We start from the raw sequence: 20,394 nt of genomic DNA on the forward strand, positions 1-20,394 counted from the left end.
TGCCAAGACAAGAAAAAAGGCTCAATAGAGATTGGGAGAACCCATAAAACTCCAAAAGGTTGAAAGAATTTGTCCCACATTTCTTTTGCGAAAGAGCAATGCACAAAGAGGTGGTCCATTGATTCCACATCCTGAATACAAAGCAAACAAGCAATTGGCAAGATCGTTCTTCTTTTGCAAAGGTTGTCCATAGTCAGCACCTTCTTACTCCCCACAAGCCAAGCAAAAGCTGCTACATTCGTCAGAGCTCCATACCACCATACATATGTCGCCGGAGAAATCTCAGTACAAATATCACCTCCACTGAAGGTCTTCTATGGAGACTTGCATGAAAACTTACCTGATTTATCCTTCAACCATCTAAGCGAGTCCGGATTTTCCGGACTCGAGACCACCTTTGACAACACCCCGAAAAGACCAATAAGCTCCTCTATTTCGTCATCCTCCAAATTCCTCATACATGGAGGAGCTCATACCACTTACTCCCCTCTCATAGAAAAGCAACAAGCCACCCTAAAATTTGACTCTAAAGCTAAGGCCGCCAGTCTAGCAAACCTCTCACAGAATTTTTGCACTCCCACTCAGATGTCCTCCCAAAACTAATATTTTTCCCATTTCCCATATCCAAACCTATCCCTTCCCAGGTTTTATGTTTAAGTGATGCCACTGATTTCCATCCTCAATTAATCGTGTGGATGTGATTAGGGCGATCTCAACTGTAGATCATGATGAGCATGAGTCCTTGGTGGACATCTCATTAATCTCCAGTGTATAATGATGCCTTGAATCTTCATCATGGGTTTATTGTGAGTGATTCCTCTAATAGTCCTTGGGAACTTGAGATTGGACATGACGGTCATTGACCTGGGAGAGTCATGGTCCATGGATCTCAGTGCCATGTTAGACCATGACCGTCACAGGTGCATAGAACACACCTGTGGACATTAGTTCATGAGATGTACGGTCATCTTGTGTGAGGGGACTAACTTGGGTCAGGATGGACAGTCTCCACCATTGGGAACTAACTTGGTGTCGGTTTATGCCTTACTCTCAGGAACCGTTGATTCTTACACGGTCCAAAAAGGGATCCATTGGTTTGCCTAGATAGCTTTGATCTAGATATATAAGGAAATCATCAAGTGGTTTTTCCGCTTGGCCCAATACTATGATTGTTTTAATTGGGTTTTCAAAGATTTTTAACTATTAAAACTACTTTGATTGCACTTGATGACAACTTGATGGTCTAGATCTGATCAAGGTGTCCCGTATCGGTATCGGTTGGCGTAACGGTGACCTCCAAAACCGATACGGATACGGGGTCGTAACGGTGATACGGGGGTGTAACGGCCCGTAACGGCGTAAAAAAAAATTTTTTGCCAAAAAAATATAAAAATATATGTATTAAATCCGGAATATTCTAAGCATTCCAAATATGCATTCATTTATAAATTGGAACATGTTTATGGTGGTGTAACGGTCCACTCTTTGGTGAGAAGCTGTATCGGACTGTCTGATTAATTTTTAAACCAAGTAACCTAAATTTTGACTATAAAATGTATATATTTAATTTTCTAAATATCTAATTTATATACTTACCAATTTAATATCTTTCTCCTAGTAGTTCTTTAAAAAAATGAAATTAAATTTAGGTAGATGGCGTTGCCAATTTCGGTCTGACTTGGAGGACCAATCAATGCCCCAAATCAGTCTCAAATTCATGCAATTTATTGTCATTATCCCACTTGTGTATTAGTGGACATTTACTGGATAGTGAATCATGAAAAAAACCAGAAGGCCCTATTTTAAAAAATAAGAGTACACCGAATAACAATTAAAAACTATTCAAATAATTTGATTTTGGCATTGTGAGTTAGCAATTGCAGTTTATAATTTAATTAGTAAATTTTAAGTTAATATGTCTTTGGTACAATTTTTTATGGCCTCAAATTAGGTGAGACTTGGATGGTGAAGTGTAGCACACATGTCAAATTTTTTTGGGCCCCATGCATGATGAATGTGTTATATCTAAACCGTCCATTCATTTGACGAGATTGTCTTAAGACTTGACACGAAAAATAATACAGATCTAATTATCAAGTGGACCACACTGCAAAAAGCAATGGGGGATTGAACGTCTACCATTGAAAACTTTTTTGGGCTCACATGACTTTTAGATCAATATAAAATTTGTTTTTCCTCTTCACTCGGGTCTTTTTGACCTTATGAGCAGATTGGATGGAAAATAAATGTTACGGTGGGCCTACAAATTGTTTAACGGTGAAAATCATCACCTCCGCTGCTATTTTTGGTGTGGTCCGGACGATCTTTGGATACGATTCATTTTTTAAGTAATGCTATAAAATAATATTTAAAAATAGATGAACGGTGTGGATATAATAAATACATCATGGTGGAGCCTATAAAACTTTGATCTCCTTTGAACCGTTCGTACAACTCGGAGCTCGAGGAGTGTCAGCACTCGTCTTAGCGTGACACGTACCTACAGCAGTCAGCTGCTGCAGGGAAACCGAAAAGAAAAAAGAGGGAAAGAAGAGAAGAAAAAAGAGGGAAAGAGGGAAAGAACAGAGAGAGAGAGAGAGAGGGAGAGAGAGAAGAAGAAGAAGAAGGAGGAGGAGGAGGAGGAGGCCGTAGCCGCAGCCGCAGCCGCAGCAGGCCGAGAAGAGGAAGAAGAAGAAGAAGAAGAAGAAGAAGAAGAAGAAGAGAGAGAAGAAGAGGAAAAGAAAGGAAAAAGGTAGGGGTTCCCAAAGGAGAATATACGAGAAGCCTTAGACACATTTTCCCTTGGATGTGTAAATCAGAGAAAAGAAAGATATATCTGTAGAGAAAGCAAAAAGTAGTTTTTTCATCCTCTTTTCCATCTTTGTGTGGTTCATCCTTGTGGATGGTTGTGGGAATTCCTTAGCACCTACTAGAGGATATTTCTTAGGCTGTCTAGATCTCTCTGGTACTAAGATAGATCAAGGAGAGACCTCCTAGTTTGGAGGATCATTATCGGCACTGCATCAATACATATCATCAGATTCAGGTATGAACTAACTTTCGCAATTTAGTTATTCGTTTCAAGAAATTATACATGATCGTATTCAGGAGATCTTGGGTTACGATTTCATATTTGTACTGGGAGAAAATCGGATTCCAATGGGTAAGTTTGATGAAATTCCATCACCCTCTTCTACCTTGAACCTCCAAACCCATTTTCCTAGAAGAGATAAATTTGAATCTTCCAAATTCCTAATCCCCGCCCCCCCTTGATCCCATGGTTGACACACTTAATCCTATTTCATAAGGTGAAATTTTTGTTTCTCATTAGCCCCCCTCCACATAAAGTACCTTCTTAACTTCTCTAACTTTTCCAATACTAATTTTGGACATTTAAATTATGACATATAATAGACCGGCAGATTAGTCAGTGTCGCTTTAATCAATGTGATCCTTTTGCCCATAGAAAGAGTCCTTGTCTTCCACTTGGACAACTTGCCCTCGAACCACTCAATAACTCTATCCCATTAATGCTTTGCCAGCTTCCCAATGCACAAGGGAAGCCCTAGATAAGATGTAGGAAAAGAGCCCATCCTACAACCAAATAAAGATGCCAAATGACTCGGCTCCTTGTTTGAAATTCCCACCCTCAGAATCTCGCTCTTCGCAATGTTAACTTTCATACCTGAAACTGCTTCAAAACTAACAATAATCGCACGTAGACTTTGAACTTGAATGGCCTCTACCTCGCAGAAAAGCAGTGTATCATCTGCATACTGAAGGTGTGTAACCTGAAAATCCGATCTATCAACGCCAAAACCCTTTATCAATCCCACACAAGCACCTTTATCCAACATTTTACTAAATGCTTCCATCACTACCACAAACAGATATGGAGAGAGTGGATCTCCTTGCTGCCAGTGTTCGAGTTGTCGGTATCGCTATAAGTTTCGCTGGCCGGAGATAAAGATATAATATCGTTATCGCCGATAATATCGCCGATAACCGGAAATGCAGGGAAAAAGGGGGAAATATGGGGGAAATGGTGGAATTTTTCAGTGAAACTTTAGGACATGCCTAAATACACATATTTACATATTCAGGAATGAAAATTTTGCAAAAAGAATGCATTAAATTAGAAGTTTCCATTTAATGGGGGCCAAAAAGTATGCGTTGTCGTAAGAAATCACTCAAATAGTAACCAAAATTAGTTTATATAATACAAATGCAAGCTTACAACAATTAAGACATGCAAAAGTAAATGAATTGAAAAAAATACACATTTCTGTCCATGTTTCAACCCCACATAAAGTGACGAGGTGGCTCGTAATCATTGTCCAGATCCCGTGGCAGTTGAGAGTAGTACTGTTGCCCAACATATTGGCAGTACTGTTCCCAGGTCATTCTCTGCTCGTACCAATTGAGGAACTCTCTTATGTACCTCTGATAGTCATCCTCCCCAAACTGTACGAGAACACCTAAACGTGGGAATTGCGTGACATACATCGACGGCATTTCCTGAGCAGGGTACTGAGGGAACAGATCAAGTCCAACCCCGACTCCTTGATAGTATTGCTGCCAGTCAAACGGCCGAATATCCTCCTGTCAAAGGGTCATGACTCGAAGAACTATCTTCCGGCTGCCTGTACCCATGGGTAGATGAGCGTGACTGAATGTCAGAGCTACCATAGTCATACCCGTGATATCCCCCATAAGCATAAGGTGGGACAGAGGTGGAGCTCCCTTGATCTGAACTTATGTTCATAGATGACAAGCTACGTGTGAGAACATCAGCCGTGGCGCGTCCGGCTTTCTTCTTCGAACGACGCTCGAACATATATCTGGGCTCTGATGCTCTCGCCCTGGATGGTGGACGAGATCCATGATCCCCGTCCTGAGTGGCATGGTCAAAGCTCTGCTCCTCAGTGAACTGGCCAACGGATCGTTGGCTTTGAGCCGTTGTGTACCCCCCACCACTACCACCCCCACCCCTACTAGTACCACCTATACTAGTGTCGGTGCCTCCGTCCCCTCCATCACCATCATCATCGTCGTTGTCGTCGTCCCCAGGACCAGTGTCAAGTGGGGGTTGAGTCTCATCATCATCATCACTCACTACGACTTGATGATGAGGAAGGGGCCGTGAAGATGCTTCCTCACCCTGATTGGAACGTGCTGAACTCCTCACCAAAGGATCAAAGGAGTCTGTATCCGCTTTCTGTTCCTCTACTACCTGATCGACATTGATACCCAGAGCCGCTGCTCCCTCAGCTACCTGTGGAGCAGGGCCTCCCTCCGCATCATCTAAATCAGCTGATTTGACCCACTCATAAAGTGGGTCCTCATCATCATCACATATCTGTGCCATGTTACCTATAGACAACAGGTCTAACGGGTCTTGATTTTCCTCCATGTCTCGGTCTACCCGCAACCGCCTCTCTCTTAACTTCATATTGTAATGGCAGTAAACGAGCTTTTGCAGCTTCTCATATGCTAGTTTGTTCCTCTTGTTGGTGTGTATGAGTGACCATGTGCTCCAGTTCCTCTCACACGGTGAGGATACAATCTGTGCAAGAACACGGACTGCCAATAACTGCAGTGCGGGCGTGTCGACTCCATACATCGCCCACCACTCACCTATATATCCATGAGGAGCTTGTTTTAGTTTGAAGTTTAAATAAAAAATGCAATTACCTATGTTACCATACTTACATGGCATCATCGTTTCAGTCGATGCTTTTGCTAGTGCGGATGAGAACGTACCCCTCACATCCCTAAACCACAGCAACTGTAAACACGGATTCACATGTCATTATTTTTAATCACCCATATTTCTAGAGGCTATAAGGAAGAAATTTTATTGCATTACCTGGTTACCGAAATCTGCTTGCGCTGTTGATTCTGGGAACAATCATTCGAACGCCTCGTGGACGGCCATCGTCAAATCTTTATTCTCATGGAGCCGATGTTTATAATGAAATTTGGGATTCAGGTAGTATGCTGAAACTCAAATATTAGTTACTCAGTTGTATTAACATGCAAACAGAAGTGATGCTTAAAGTACACAGTTGTATTAACAAACTTACCAACTTGGTGGAGTGGATGCTCGAGAGTCCCAGTCCATCGACGATCGATGATATCGATCACCCACTGATACGAAGTGGGGATTGCAGTATTATCCCGTCTCATAATTCTCATAAGCTTATACATTGACCCCATCGAAGGCCACATCTCATTATCTACGGCTCGTAGGACCCTGTACATCGGATGCAGGAAGGAAACGACGTTTTGAACTTTATCCCAGAAGGCATCGGAAAGCACTATATTTGAACAGGTCTTTGCACCCTCAGTCTTCTTCTGATTCCACTCCATGTATCTCTCATATCTAAACAAATTTCTGAGACCCACGCGGTGCCTGTATAAGCTGTCAAGTGCAAAGAAGTTCGTGGTGAATCGTGTCGCTCTTGGTCTAACGATGTCCCCTCCACAACACTCACGCATTGCAACCAACAACCATGAGTGATTGTATATAAAGTTTGTCACTTTCTTCGCATCCTGGATGGTTTTCCTGACAGAATCCCTCTGGCCAATCACCTCAAGCATTAAATCAATGCAGTGTGCCATACACGGGGTCCAATAGAGATTGAACTTCTGCATCAATTTCTTCCCCGCCTTAACGAACGCACTGCCATTGTCCGTCACAACTTGGACAACATTCTGGGACTCAACATCTCTAATCACTCCTTTCAGGAGAGCATATATGTATTCGTGATCTTTTATTCTGGCCGATGCATCAATGGATTTGAGAAAAACCGATTGTCCTCTACAGTACACCATGAAATTGATAATGGACAATTTCGTGGGTCCTGTCCACCCATCACACATGATTGTTACCCCATAGTGCTTCCAGTTTGGCTTGAGTCCACGTACCTAAGCCTGCATCTTCTTGTGCTCCCGATCGAGGTAGACGCCAAGAATCTCCTGTGGCGTGGGAGGCTTCACGCCGGGCCCGGCACGCTGCACCTCCTTAATCATATTTTTGAAGTGAGAACTGGCTGCTGCATTTACTGGTACATGGCTCGAGATGAACCACCTAGATATAGCGCCACCCACTTTCTCCTTGAGCCCCTTGCTCCACGTATTTTTTAATCTTTTTTTATTAATGCCTGCGATGGGTGCATCTGGGACACGAGCGCTTTGCGTGCGTTGTAGGCTATGCCTGCTGCTTCCCTCAAATCGTCTGCTGCTCCCACCAGCCTCATGTCAGGACGTCCCAAACGACGGCCTACTCTCATCAATCCGTCTTCTTTGCTCCCCCTCCCACTCTGAAGCCCGAGACTCACGAATCACTTGTCTAAAATCACTCCTTTCTCGAGCCGTAACACAGTCATCGGCGTACACGATCCCCTCATCGTCGTCATCATCGTGCTCGTCGATAGCACCTAGGCCCCGTCCAGTGCCTCGTAGCTCCTCCCTCATATCCCTCTCCCAATCCTTTTGCTGCAGCTTGCGTGACTTCGCTTCAGTTAACACTCTTCTCATCTCCTCTCTCACTGGCCTTGTTACACTTGGACAGTCTTTCACATTCTTGTATCCCCCTGCCAAATGTTCCTTTAGCCTAGACACTCCCCCACTCCGTATCACTTGGCCACAATAGTTGCATATGGCTCCATATTTATTCCCCTCCACTGGCCGTCCATGTTTCCACCCAATGTCCCGTGCTCCTCCTTTTCCCGATCCAGACGACATTTTGCTCCCTAGTAGTATACAAATTTGCAATAATCGACAAAAAAGGTGCATCGGCTCGTATTCAGTGTAATAAGCCCAAATCATTTCAAGGGTTAAGATGTTGGATCAAATCAAAATTTCATATAAATTACAATTGAGGAAAGAGTTTGTAGATTACATACTAAGTAAACTTTATGGGGCCTATTGTGATTTATACATACAACATGATGAGTATTGGAAAAAAAAAAATGAAACAGATATAGTCTCAAGTGGACAATGCAAAAGGAAACGGTTGTGATTGTACGGTCCACAATTAAACACTTATTAGGACCCACCATAATGTGTCCATAATGTTTATTTTCCATCCAACCCGTTGAAAAGGTTACATAAAACTAGATGAAGTGAAAAAAACAAATATCAGCTTTATACAAAACTTTTGTGGCCCATAATAAAGTTCAAGTGGACCCCACCATAGAAAATAGGGACTGTGATTGCATATCCACCATTAAAAACCTCCTAAAGATGGTTGTACCGTTTACTTGACATCCAATCTGTTGATTAGGTCATACAGATCCAGATGAAGGGAAAAAACAAAGATAAGCTTGATCCAAAACTTTTATGGCCCTCAAAAAGTTTTTAATGGTTGAAGTTTATTCAACGCTTTTTCCAATAATGTGGTCCACTTGAGACTGTTATATACCTAAGTTTTGGTCTCATTCTATCAAATGATGTAGGAAAATAGTTGGACGGCATAGATGAAACACATTCATCATGGTGGGGCCCACAAAGCACCGACCACCATCCATGGCTGGTGGTAGGGGGCGTAGCCAATCTGTTTCCTTTGGCTACAGTTTTTAGCTACAGCTTTTATCTGTAGCCAATGCGCCCGAAATTAGATTGCTTATTGAGTTAACTCTTATTGTACTGAGTAAACTCAGTTGGGCCCACTGTGAATTTATGTGGTTTATCCACAACTTCCATACGTTTTTCCATCTCATTTTAGGCGTTGAGCCCAAAATTGAAGCTTATATAAATCTCAAGTGGACCATACCACAGGAAACAGTGGAAATAATGATTTCCAACGTTGAAACCTTTCTATGCCCCACAGTGATGTTTATTTTTCATCCAAACTGTTCATGAGATCAAACAAACATGGATGAAAGGAAAAAACAAATATAATCTTGTTCCAAAACTTCTGTGGCCCCCAAGAAATTTTCAACGGTATTACTTCAATTCACATTGTTTCCTATGGTGTGGTCCATTTTAGCCTTGTATATCCTTCTGTTTTGATATAAGGCCCTAAAATTATCTTGTAAAATGGATAGACAAACTGGATAAAATACATAAACCACGGTGGACCCCACAGAGTTTACTCAATACGGTTAGCATGCTGTACACAGTACGCAAACAGCCATCCACGCCCCTTTCAACAGCAGCGCAAGACTCGGTTTTCCTTCCTGCGCTACAAGCTTAGGTGGGGCCCACTGTGATATTTGTGAAAAATCCTCCCCGTCCATCCGTTTTGTGAGTTCATTTTAGGACATGATGCAAAAAACGAACCGTATCTAAATCTCAAGTAAGCCTAAAACGTGATAATTAAACGTCCACAGTTGAAATATTCGTGGGGCCACATAAGTTTTGATTCAGCTAATTTTTTATTTTTTTTTGAGTTCATCCCAATAGTAATGACATTATTAACGATACCGATGGCATCTAAACATCACTGTTGAACCCCAGGAAGGTTTCAACGGTAGGAATTTTCCTGGCCACATTTTTCCTGTAATACGGCTCACTTGAGCTTTGGAAACTGATTGGCTACTCCCCTACCGTGCTCTGTGGGCCCCACCACAAGGTATGTGTTTCATCCATTCTGTCCATCTATTTTTATAGATAATTTTATTGTACAGAAAAAAAAATAGGTATATCCCAATGTCAATTGGACCACATTACAAGAAATAGTGTTGAATGAACTTTGACCATTCAAAACTTTTTGAGGGCCATGAAGGTTTTGGAACAACTTGATCTTCTTTTTTTCCCTTAATCTGGGTCTATATGACCTAATTAACAGATTGGATGTCAAATAAACAGTATCGTGGGCCTTAGGAGGATTTAAGTGATGGATATCAAATTACTATTATTTTCCTGTGGTGTGGTCCACCTGATACTTTTATCCATCTCTTTTTTGGGATAAAGCCCTACAATGATCTGCAAAAATTGATGAACGGAGTGGATAATACACATACATCATGGTGAGGCCCACATACATAATGGCTGGACCACACTGCAGGAAATAGTTGAATTGCACGTCTACCGTTGCAAAATTCTTGGAGCCGCGGAAGTTTTGGATATGCTTAAATTTTTGGGCTCAACCCCTTGAATGAGATGGAAAAACGGATGGACGACTTAGATAAACCACACGTGCATTCAACGTGGGCCCAACTGAGTTTAGTCAGTACGATAGGAGCGTACTCGCATAGCGGCCGTCGGATTTACCTCCCAGGCCGAGAGGTATTTCATTTTCACCTTCGTAGGGCGCAAACTCCTCACCGCGAGAGGGATTTTCGCGCGAGAGGGATTTTCGCTCGGCGAAATCCGATTTGCCGGTGCGAGAGCGATTTTCGCTCGGTGTGAAATCCGATTTCAGGGATTTTCGCTCGAAGGAAGAAATTCAAAAAACCGAGAAGCTCTGTCGAGAAAAGAGGGAAGATGGCGAGAAAAGAAGGGTTTTGCGTACACATACTGGCTCTGTCGATCGAGAAGCTCCTCTTCCAGCTCCGGTTCCGACTTCCGATTAACCAGGTACGAAAATCACTTTGAAATTTTTTTTCCCCGATATCCCCGATATTTATCAGAGAAAAGAGGGGTAGGTAGCTACAGTTTTCTCGTGGGGTTGGTGGCTACAGTGGAGATTCCGAAAATATCAGACGGACGCCGATAATATCTCCCGATATTTCGTCGATAATGGAGTACGAAATGCATATTCCGATAATATCGCCCATCCCGAAAAAATCGTCGATATTTCGCCGACAACTGGCAGAGAAACGAATTTAGGGGGTTTCGGTGTCGCAGAGCTGGCGACACCGATATTATCGTCGATATTATCGACAATTCGCCGATAACTCGAACACTGCTTGCTGCAACCCCGTAGAAGCTAAGAAAAAACCGTTCGACAAACTATTCACCAAAATAGAGAATTTCACTGATTCGATACATGTCTAGATCTAAACTCGCCATTTACCACTACAACCCAACATATAATCCAAAAGGGACCAATCAACATGATCGTATGCCTTTTCAATATCCAACTTACAGACAACACCTCTTTCTCCTCTCCTATTACAGAATCAATACATTCATTTGCCACTAGAAAGCTGTCAACTATTTGCCTTTTCCACAAAGGCACCTCGAGCGGCCGAAATAACTTCTCCAAACACCCCTCAAAATCTGGAAGCGAGATTTTTTGCCAAAATTTTATATGGACTCCCTAATAAGCTTATCAGGCAAAAATCATGAAGACATTCGGCACCTTACTTCTTAGGAGTAATTGTAATAAAACTATAAAAGTAGCCCCCAATTCCCCCGCTATTATACCTTTCTCATAAAATTCATTTATAAATCATGCGACATCATTTTTAATAAGACCCGAAAACGTTTTGAAAAACGCCATTGGAAAACCATCAGGCCCTGGGGCTTTCTCCCCCAAATTCTTCCACTACTTCTTAATCTCTTCTTCCAAAAAGAACTCTTCCAAAGATTCCGCCGCTTCGAATTCCAAATTATCAAGTAATGGTCTTCTCCACTTCTCTTTAGTCAAGAGATCCTTATAAAATTTTACCATCGCAACACAAACTTACTCTTTACCCTCCTTCCTTTCCCCTTCCACCACTAAGGATTTAATCTTATTTGTTCTAGCCCTGGCATTTGCTATTGCCTGAAAAAATTTAGTATTCTTGTCACCTTCTTTCAACTACAACGCCCTCGATTTGTCTCCATTTGATCTCATCCTCTCACAGCCTTGCATTGTACTTTGCCCTATACACCTCTTGCCAAGCTCTTTCCTCCTATGATAATTCGTGTAAAGCTTCCTTGGAGTCCAAAGACTGAATTTGTTGAAGCAGATCGGTTGTTTCTTCTTCTCGGCCCTAAAGATAATCTTTTTTCCACTTAGACTTCTTCCTTTTTAACATCTTAAGTTTCTTAAAAAGGATAAAGCCCACACCTCCCTCCATTGAAAAAGACTGCCACCATTCGTCCACCTTTTCCACAAAACCCTCTACTTGTAACCATGCTAATTCAAATCTGAAAGGCCTAGGGCCCCAAACCTCCTCATCCATCTCAAGAACCACTCGACAATGATCTGAAATAGTCCTAGGCAGTCCTCTTTGATGTACCATTTGAAAATTTTCCTCCCATTATGGGGAAATGAGAAACCTATCCAACTTGGATTTAATTGGTTTTGCCTGCCCATTGGAACATGCAAATTTGACCTCACCCATTGGCAAGTCAATCATCTCATTTCTAGTGATCCAACATGAAACTTTGCAATGAAGAAACTAATTGTATCAAGGGGTGACGATGGATCAAATCTCTGAACCGGTTCTTCTTCCCCGGGCCTCAGCCACTCACTAAAGAGAAGTCCAAAGATTCTGCAGTACTCCCTCTGGCCTTTGAGGGGATCCAACGTTGAATGTGCAGAGGGCTTCCCCTTGAAAAGCTAAACTGAATATTCAAATTTCCATAGATGGTGGATATGCCCCTAGATTGTAAAATAAAACTGGCGAAAAAACCAAGATAGAGTAGGAACTTGCCAAATAAGAAGATATATTTCTGTGATTTTTGGTCCAAAATCGCTTTAAAAGTTCCAAAAGCACCTTCTTGATAAACTCATTCAACCAGAAACACCCAACTCTAGTTTTCATCTTACCATATCATGAAATACAAGAGAATGCCCTCAGAGAACGATATTATAAAAACAAGGTCAGCATGTAGAAGATGTTACACCGTTTGTACTACAGAAGTACCATTTTGTCATTCCTCAAGAGAAATAATATAGAGTAAGGTGGAGATACCTTGAACTTGGATAACTCCACAATAGTGTCAAAGTCCTCCTGACTTAAAGAGTAAGCATCCATGAACTCCACAACTTTTTCAACTGCAGCATCCTGATCATTTTCATTTGAAAATATGAATTCAGTTACTGTTTCTGCTTATTCTTAAGATGTTAAAATCTCATACCAGTATTCAACCGGATATAATTCAAACCTTAGGCAGCGACCGAAGAGGATCCGTTAACCGTTTCAAAAGAAGAGAGAAGAAATCAAGTCTCAGTGTCCGCCTGTAATATTCATGAAACTAAAAATGCTTACTACGATAGAAGAAATCAGTTCACAGAGTCTCCATGCAACATTTGGCTGAAATGGAAATTATATGGGAGCTAGAATTTGTTTTTAATACTAATTCCTTTCTGGGAATGATTAAGAAAGATGCCAAATTCATAAGACACCTCAAAGGTAACTTCTGATGCTTGTTGTGGAGTGGGATCAATCCAAAAGTAAATGAAACTAGGAAATGACATAGCCCCACTATGCAGCACCAATCAAGATGTATCTATAATGCATCTTCCTTTATCAATTATTTTCTTCACGAAGTGAAAAGAACATTTGGGTAATGTTCAAAACTTGGAAACTCATATAGATCAATTGTTTGCCCTGGTATTGTGATGGTATGCAAAGTGCTTGTATTCAGAGGGCTACGGGTCTGATGGTAAGCCCACAGACAATGTGGCATAATTGAAAGACCTCAAAAAGCATTTAATTAACAGAAAGAAACAGCCTGCACTAGTGTAGGTTCTGCAATAGACAATTGAACTACCAATTTTGATGTCCCAGCTAAACAAATTTTGTTGACCATTATGGACAGAGGCAATTTCCAACTACTTGAAAGACAATAAAAAGAAAGGGTGCTGCCAGCATCATGCAGGCTGAACCAAGCATGAGTAAACAATTAAGAACAAACCACAAAGGGGGCAGAGATAGACAAGCTGAAGCAGAGGTACAAGATAATCCTCTTCCCTTGTGGGTTTCTAGTGGTGTTGCATCAACTAAAGGGTCCATTTCATATAAGCAAATGAGGGAGAGGTCAGCAAATCCTAGACAAATCATAGTGCCAAGCTGGTCGATACCAAAAAATAAAAAATAAAAAAATGGATCAGTAGCCAAGCTGGTCGATACCAAAACGGCAGCTAGATTGATTGCATGGCTGGGCGTGATCCTCGAATAGCAATCACCAATCCATGAGGATCTACACATACAACCTCAGAATTAGCTAGTAAACATGGAAGATCGCAATGAGACATTCTCTGACAACTCAAGCTTCTAGAAGACAAGTCCCCACTTGAATGGAACATGGTTGACATGATCTGTTGATTTTGCTAAGTCGTCATCATCAAAACCCAACTGCGAAATCAGAAAGGGCCCTCAGAAGCTGCTAATTCCAAATGGGGACTATAGGAGAAGGTCCTAGGATCTAAGTGTCAACTAACTACACCAAACAATAACACAAATACTTGGGGACTATTCCTGCTTACAATCCGGACCCACCAGGCACAGTTTGTGCTTTAAATATCAATATTCAATTACAGAGTTTCCAACCTGAGAAACACAAGAAGAAGATCACCACAAACTAATTCTGAAGGTCCAAACCAGTAGAATATTTACGATAACAATAATATAAAGAATCCAAAGCTAGAGCTAAATATATCAGGATTTTTTCATCCAAAAGACCTGAACAAAATCAGAAAATTACCCACAAAGAACCAGGAACTTATATGGCAGTAGGTAGATAAGCTTACTTGGCAGTGCATAACAACAAATAGTTAGATTTAGACTATTGACGGTGTAAATTAAGATTACAAAACAACCAAATCAATAGCACACCATCACTTCCAAAATAAATCATTATTGCCTGACCTGTCTGAATTAGATTCACGCGAAGCAAGAACATGCACATGCAAATCCTCTAAAAGCCTCAAATTCTTGCCCGTTGTTGAGTTTTTCCCCAGCCATCCGCCAAATCTATTAAAATTGCGTTCACCCTAAAAAATCAGGCCAATTATGAAATGAACAACCGATACAGCATTATAACCCCAGTGGAACTAACATAATCACTAACAAAAACAGGAAATCTAACATCAACGTATAGGATAAGTTGGCATTCAAAAAATTAAAAAGAAAAAGGTATGGGATGAGTTCTAAACACAAGCCACTTTATATAACTGAACACCTACAGTCACATCAACTATGTTATTTAGATACCTATATGCAATTTAGACCCATACATGGATCTAGGTGTTTGACCACTTGATTTCAGGATGTATGGCATGCTGACATTTTTACTTTGTACAAGTCACTAAGTAGCAACTTAAAATGATGTTATTGTAATATAAATGATGCAACCACAAAAAAAAAAAAAAAAAAAAACTATCCAATGAATTCCAAAGAAAATCTACAATTGCCTTGTGTTGCTAGGTGTATCATTGGCAAGAGTCGATACGCGATACGGGGTTGTATCGGTCCGATACGAAAAAATTGACCTGTATTGGCCGATACGGGGCCGATATGCCTATGAAAGGCCAAATTTGATTTTGATTTTGATTTTTTTTCAAAATTTCACGTCTTCTCTTCTTCTTCTTTTTCATTTCAACAATGGAAGAAGCTCAAAAACTTATTTAGGCCAGATCCAGACCTATTTTGGGATCAAAACAAACAATTTGAATGGGATTCGACAAATCAAAGCAAAGTGGACCATTATAGGAAAAATCAGAAAGAAGGGCAAACCTTCACTTTCTTTTTTATATTTTCTTCTTCTTTTTGTTGTATTTCAATGTAATGGGCCATTGTTCACCAATCATGCTTGATTTGTGTATAATTAGAGCTCATTTAGTTGACCTTCAACAAGTCAAATCGACAAACAATATTTCATCAAAGAATGGTCCAATACACTATTAAATACACGGTCAAAATACCAAACAAAAAAAAAAAAAAGACGAAGAAGAAAGAAAGAAAAGAAAGATTGGCTCTTGGATATCTCATTTTTCCTAATTTTCTAATATTTTTCCATATTATTTTGCTTTTTAAAAAAAAAATCTGATTGATACAGGCCAATACGGCCCCAATACTGATATGCGACACCGTATCGTATCATTTTTCCATCAGGCCGATACGCCAACCGACACCAACATTTAGAACCATGATCATTGGTGATACCAAGGCCGTGATTTTAAAAATCTGCTATTGCCTCTCAAAGGGTTTGGCAACTTAAGTAGGAGATGGGATGAGGACAAGATGTTGGCAAGATGATTGATGTTGAAACGGGCTTCGGGACTTTGCTATATTGTATAGGGTAGCCCTAGTGAAAGAGGTAACAATTGCTACTTGCCCCTCAATTGTTGGTAGAATCAATGTTCGAAATATCAGTATCGTGTTACGTATCGCACCCTTGGGATACAGATACGTATCGGTTATCGCATGGGATATATTGGTTATATCGCGTAATGTATTGTTGTTGTTGGAAACATGAGGAAACATTGGAAATTGGTCGAATTTTTCAATGAAATTTCAATGATTGTTAAAAAAGACATAAATACACACTTCAAGTCAAAAAAAAAAAAAAAAAAGTGTACATAATAGGTTTTCTTTGTATATGGGGTCCTAATTTATGCGTTGTCCAACTGAATTGATGCAAGTATATTTAAAGTTTATTCATATAATTTATAAATGTACGAAGACGTGGAAACACAAGCAATACATTCAAAAGCAAAAGAGGAATCACTAGATCAGGTTACATACATGTTTGATTTTATGTTTGGACATTAAAGATTGCACCGATTTATGAGAAATTGGGAAATTTTTGATTTTTTTCAATTTTCCACAACTTGGTCATTCTCCTCCGAATCTCGAAATTGAAGCTCCCAGTCCATGATTTTTCACGCAAAACATGAAATATCATTGATTTGTAACAATTTGACACTTAATTAACATAATTTACGGAAAAAAATGATCAGAAATAAAAAATGCTCACTGGATCAAACATGTAGGATATATCCCACTACTTCTACGTTTCATATCCCACAGGTGGGATACAAGATATATCGTGGGATATAACGGCCTATGTCGTCGATATTTAAAACACTGGGTAGAATGGATTCTATAATTCTAGAAGAACCCTAGAGATGAAGAGATCGAAGAGTTTGGTAGTCTTTAGGAGTGATTGTGAAGAGCAAAGCACACTATTAATGAGAAGGGCAGGTGGAGATGTACTGATGATGAGTAGGCTGCTTCTGGAGAGATTGTTCTATGCTCTTCTTTCAGAGGACATGGACTGGTGACATTGCACTCAAGCTTGTGTTTGAACTCTGCATGTGGGAAAAAATAATAATAATAATTAAAAGTGATTCCATCATCCACTTTGGGGTTTTACTTTCACTTATTTTGTTTATAAAAGGTCATAACTCCCAAGTAAACTCAGCCTACTTATTTCATTTGATGGGATCTTCTGTTCTTTATGAGATCCACTTAATATCCATTGCATGTTGTTCCCGTAGGCTACAATGTTTTCAAACAGTCATTGCATGAGATTTATAAAAGTTGAAGTTTGATTAAACCAAAATTTATTATTTTTATTTTGTTTCTCTTATTTTAACATTACTTTATTTATTATGCTATGGAAGTATCCCCTTGTTTAGTTTATTGGAAGTGACATGCCAGACACTTGAGGACATTTGGCACTTGGCAACCATCCCACTTGTCCAGGTAGCACTGCTTATTTACATCCCAACCACTTCAGCTTAAAACGTTCGCTTGCAAATTGCAATACATATTCATGCATATGACAGAAATCTCACCTCACCTCTAACACCATGACTCCACTCAAGTTTCACCTTGCAGAACTGAGGCCCACCACTCCTGAAAATCTGAAGACATTCTCCAATGCCAATTGATCTCTTCCAGCCTACGCAAACTAAATTAAATTCAACTTGAACTAGGGGAGGATTAAACTTACAGATGGGGCAATCCATTTTCAATCACCAAAGAAGCAATCCTTTTATTGATTACCATTCTTAGAGAATTTATCAACAGATATCATTAGCTTCAGAGCTTCTAGTGACAGCTCAAATCTGCAAAAGATGTTGTTTCTTTCTTCCTTCCTTTTGAAAAGTGTTCCTTAGAATCACTAAATAAAATAAAAAATAAAAAAAGATAGAACATCATGTGGCAACACTAAAAAAAAAAAAAAAAAAAAAAAAAGGACAACAAAAAAGAAAAAAAGAAGAAGACAGAACATCTTGTGAAGAATCAGGTGTCTGTACTTCTGAGTGCATGCAAGTACACATGCATCTTGCCCTTCTATTTAAAAAGAGACAAATAATAAGGCCAAGCCTCACTGAAGCTAGACATAAACAACACCTAATCATCAGGAATGGTAATTCTATAGACCAGTGTTTTAAATAGCTTACGCTATAAAGCATGTAGCTTATGCTACATGGTATAGCTTATCCTTATTGCTACGTAGCTCATGAAAATAGCTTTAAGTCGGGTACATGCTAAAATCAGTGTTGTAAATAGCGGTAGCATGTCACATAGCATTTACCCCTCTGTAGCGTGTTGCGTAGCGTTCAACCCTTTGTAACGGGTAGCGTAAGTAGCATAGCATGTAGCATAAGCTACACGATACTTCTATTTTTTAATTTAAAAATAGAAAAAATAAGATAAATATTAAGGAAATCAAATATATATATATATATATATGTATATATGTATATATATGCCTAAAAGATGATTCATTTTTTCAAGTATAAGCATGTTCAAACAAGTTGTTAATTATCATTTATCAAAAACCAATCCACATATATACACTAAATCTAATAAGTATCACATCAACAACTTTCTAAGCAAACTACCTTAATTAATAGTTTAATTGAAACCACAAGCCACAAGTATGAAAATAATAATAATAATAATCCCACGGGTTGGGAGCAAGTACAAAATACAAAATACAGTTATCATTTATATATAATAATTAAAAAAAAACAGTGTGCGCTACATATGCTACAAGTGCACTACCTACGCTACGCATACGCTACAACCTTTGTAGCTTATGCTACAGGGGATTTATGCTATTTGCTAATGCTATGTAGTGTCGTAGCTAAGCTACACTATGGATGTTATTCAAAACACTAGATAAAATTTACATACACTACACGCAACATGGCAAACACACGCAACATGGCAAACATTGCACGCTACGTAGCTTATGCTACAAGTTATTTTTCACTAAAATAAAAATCAAATAATGTTTTCAATGATTTGTTACATTTTTCTATTTTTTAATAATAAAAAAATAGTTAATCTTTTTAGCAATTTTAGTAAAATAATAGAAGTAACAGTATTAAATTAGATCTATTGCTCTTTCTTTATCTTTATAGTTAATATTTCCCCTCTTTTTTCGATTATTTTAGGTTGTTTGGCTACACCGGATATCATGAAACTTCATTATTAGTCAATCTAATTTGGTGCAAAATATCATGAAGTTTCATGATATTTGGTGGAAGCAAACGCAATCTTAATTAAAACCTAAAAGTAGCATGTAGCTTATTGTATATGTTATGTAGCTTATGCCTCATGCTCCAGGGGAGCGAATGCTAAGCTACACGATATTCGCTATTTAAAACATTGTTATAGACATCTTCTCACAATGAGTGAGAAAAAGAAAATCAAATTAGTTTATTAGGATGAATTGAAAAAAAGGATGTTAGAACTGTGTTAGATGTTGTAGGATTATGTAGAAGCAAAAAGAAATGGAAAAGAGGAAGAAAAACAGATGGGAAAATAGAGAGAGAGAGAGAGAGAGAGAGAGCAAGGTATTAAAAAATGGTTATGTAACGACCGTAATGGTACAAGCCATTATGCAATACGGGGTGTACAGTCACCCAAAAAAGAAAAAAAGGTCGAGTAACAACCATTATGGACAGACCGTAACGGTTATTTTTTTTCCTATAAAAAGCCCCATTTGCACTCGAATTTTCACTTCTCTTTGATTTTATTTTTTTATATATAATATTCCTAAACTGATTCTAAGCTAAATCCGACTACTTTTGTGCCATCTTTGAGGATTAAAACTTCGAATCAATAAGGATTTGAGGGATCGAATCTCGAGTGGGCCATTTGGGGATTTTTATTTTTTTTTTTTGAATGAGATTATTACCTTTTTTGTGATTTCTTGTTGGAAATGATGAAATCAAAGGGTGTAACACCAAATCGACATAATCTTGCTAAAATTTCCCTCGATTTGCTGTTCCTTTTTTAATTTTTCATTACTTTCAAAGAGAGAATATTTTATGAAAGAAAATAGAAATGGTCATTTTTTTCCAATGTTGATGTTGATGGTTGTAATGCATATAGAATACTTGAATGTCAAATAAGATGCAATAAATCATATTTGATTATCCATTTTCGTATTATTATTATTTTTTTTTCACACTGATTTTTTGTGATTTTTTAAAAAAAGCAAAAAATAGAAAAAGTTGGTATTCTTTCGATTTCAATGCTTAACGATTGCAATGTAGGTAGAATACTTGAATGTGGAGTAATATGTAATAGATCATATTTG

At 39.1% G+C, this 20,394-nt stretch overlaps 1 protein-coding gene across 1 annotated transcript in view; it reads right to left on the reverse strand.

Moving 5' to 3' along the window:
* The window catches only part of LOC131226610 (replication factor C subunit 1-like), a 69,381-nt gene that overhangs the window by 17,621 nt on the left and 31,366 nt on the right, over nt 1-20,394 (reverse strand). Inside the window, exons 17-19 of the mRNA XM_058222183.1 lie at nt 14,697-14,821; nt 12,991-13,063; nt 12,798-12,890 (exon numbers count right to left, since the gene is read on the reverse strand). Of these exons, the coding sequence (XP_058078166.1) occupies nt 12,798-12,890; nt 12,991-13,063; nt 14,697-14,821 (291 nt within the window). The remainder of the gene's footprint in view (nt 1-12,797; nt 12,891-12,990; nt 13,064-14,696; nt 14,822-20,394) is intronic.

The sequence above is a fragment of the Magnolia sinica genome, chromosome 15 (assembly GCF_029962835.1).
Source record: "Magnolia sinica isolate HGM2019 chromosome 15, MsV1, whole genome shotgun sequence".
NCBI lineage: Eukaryota > Viridiplantae > Streptophyta > Magnoliopsida > Magnoliales > Magnoliaceae > Magnolia > Magnolia sinica.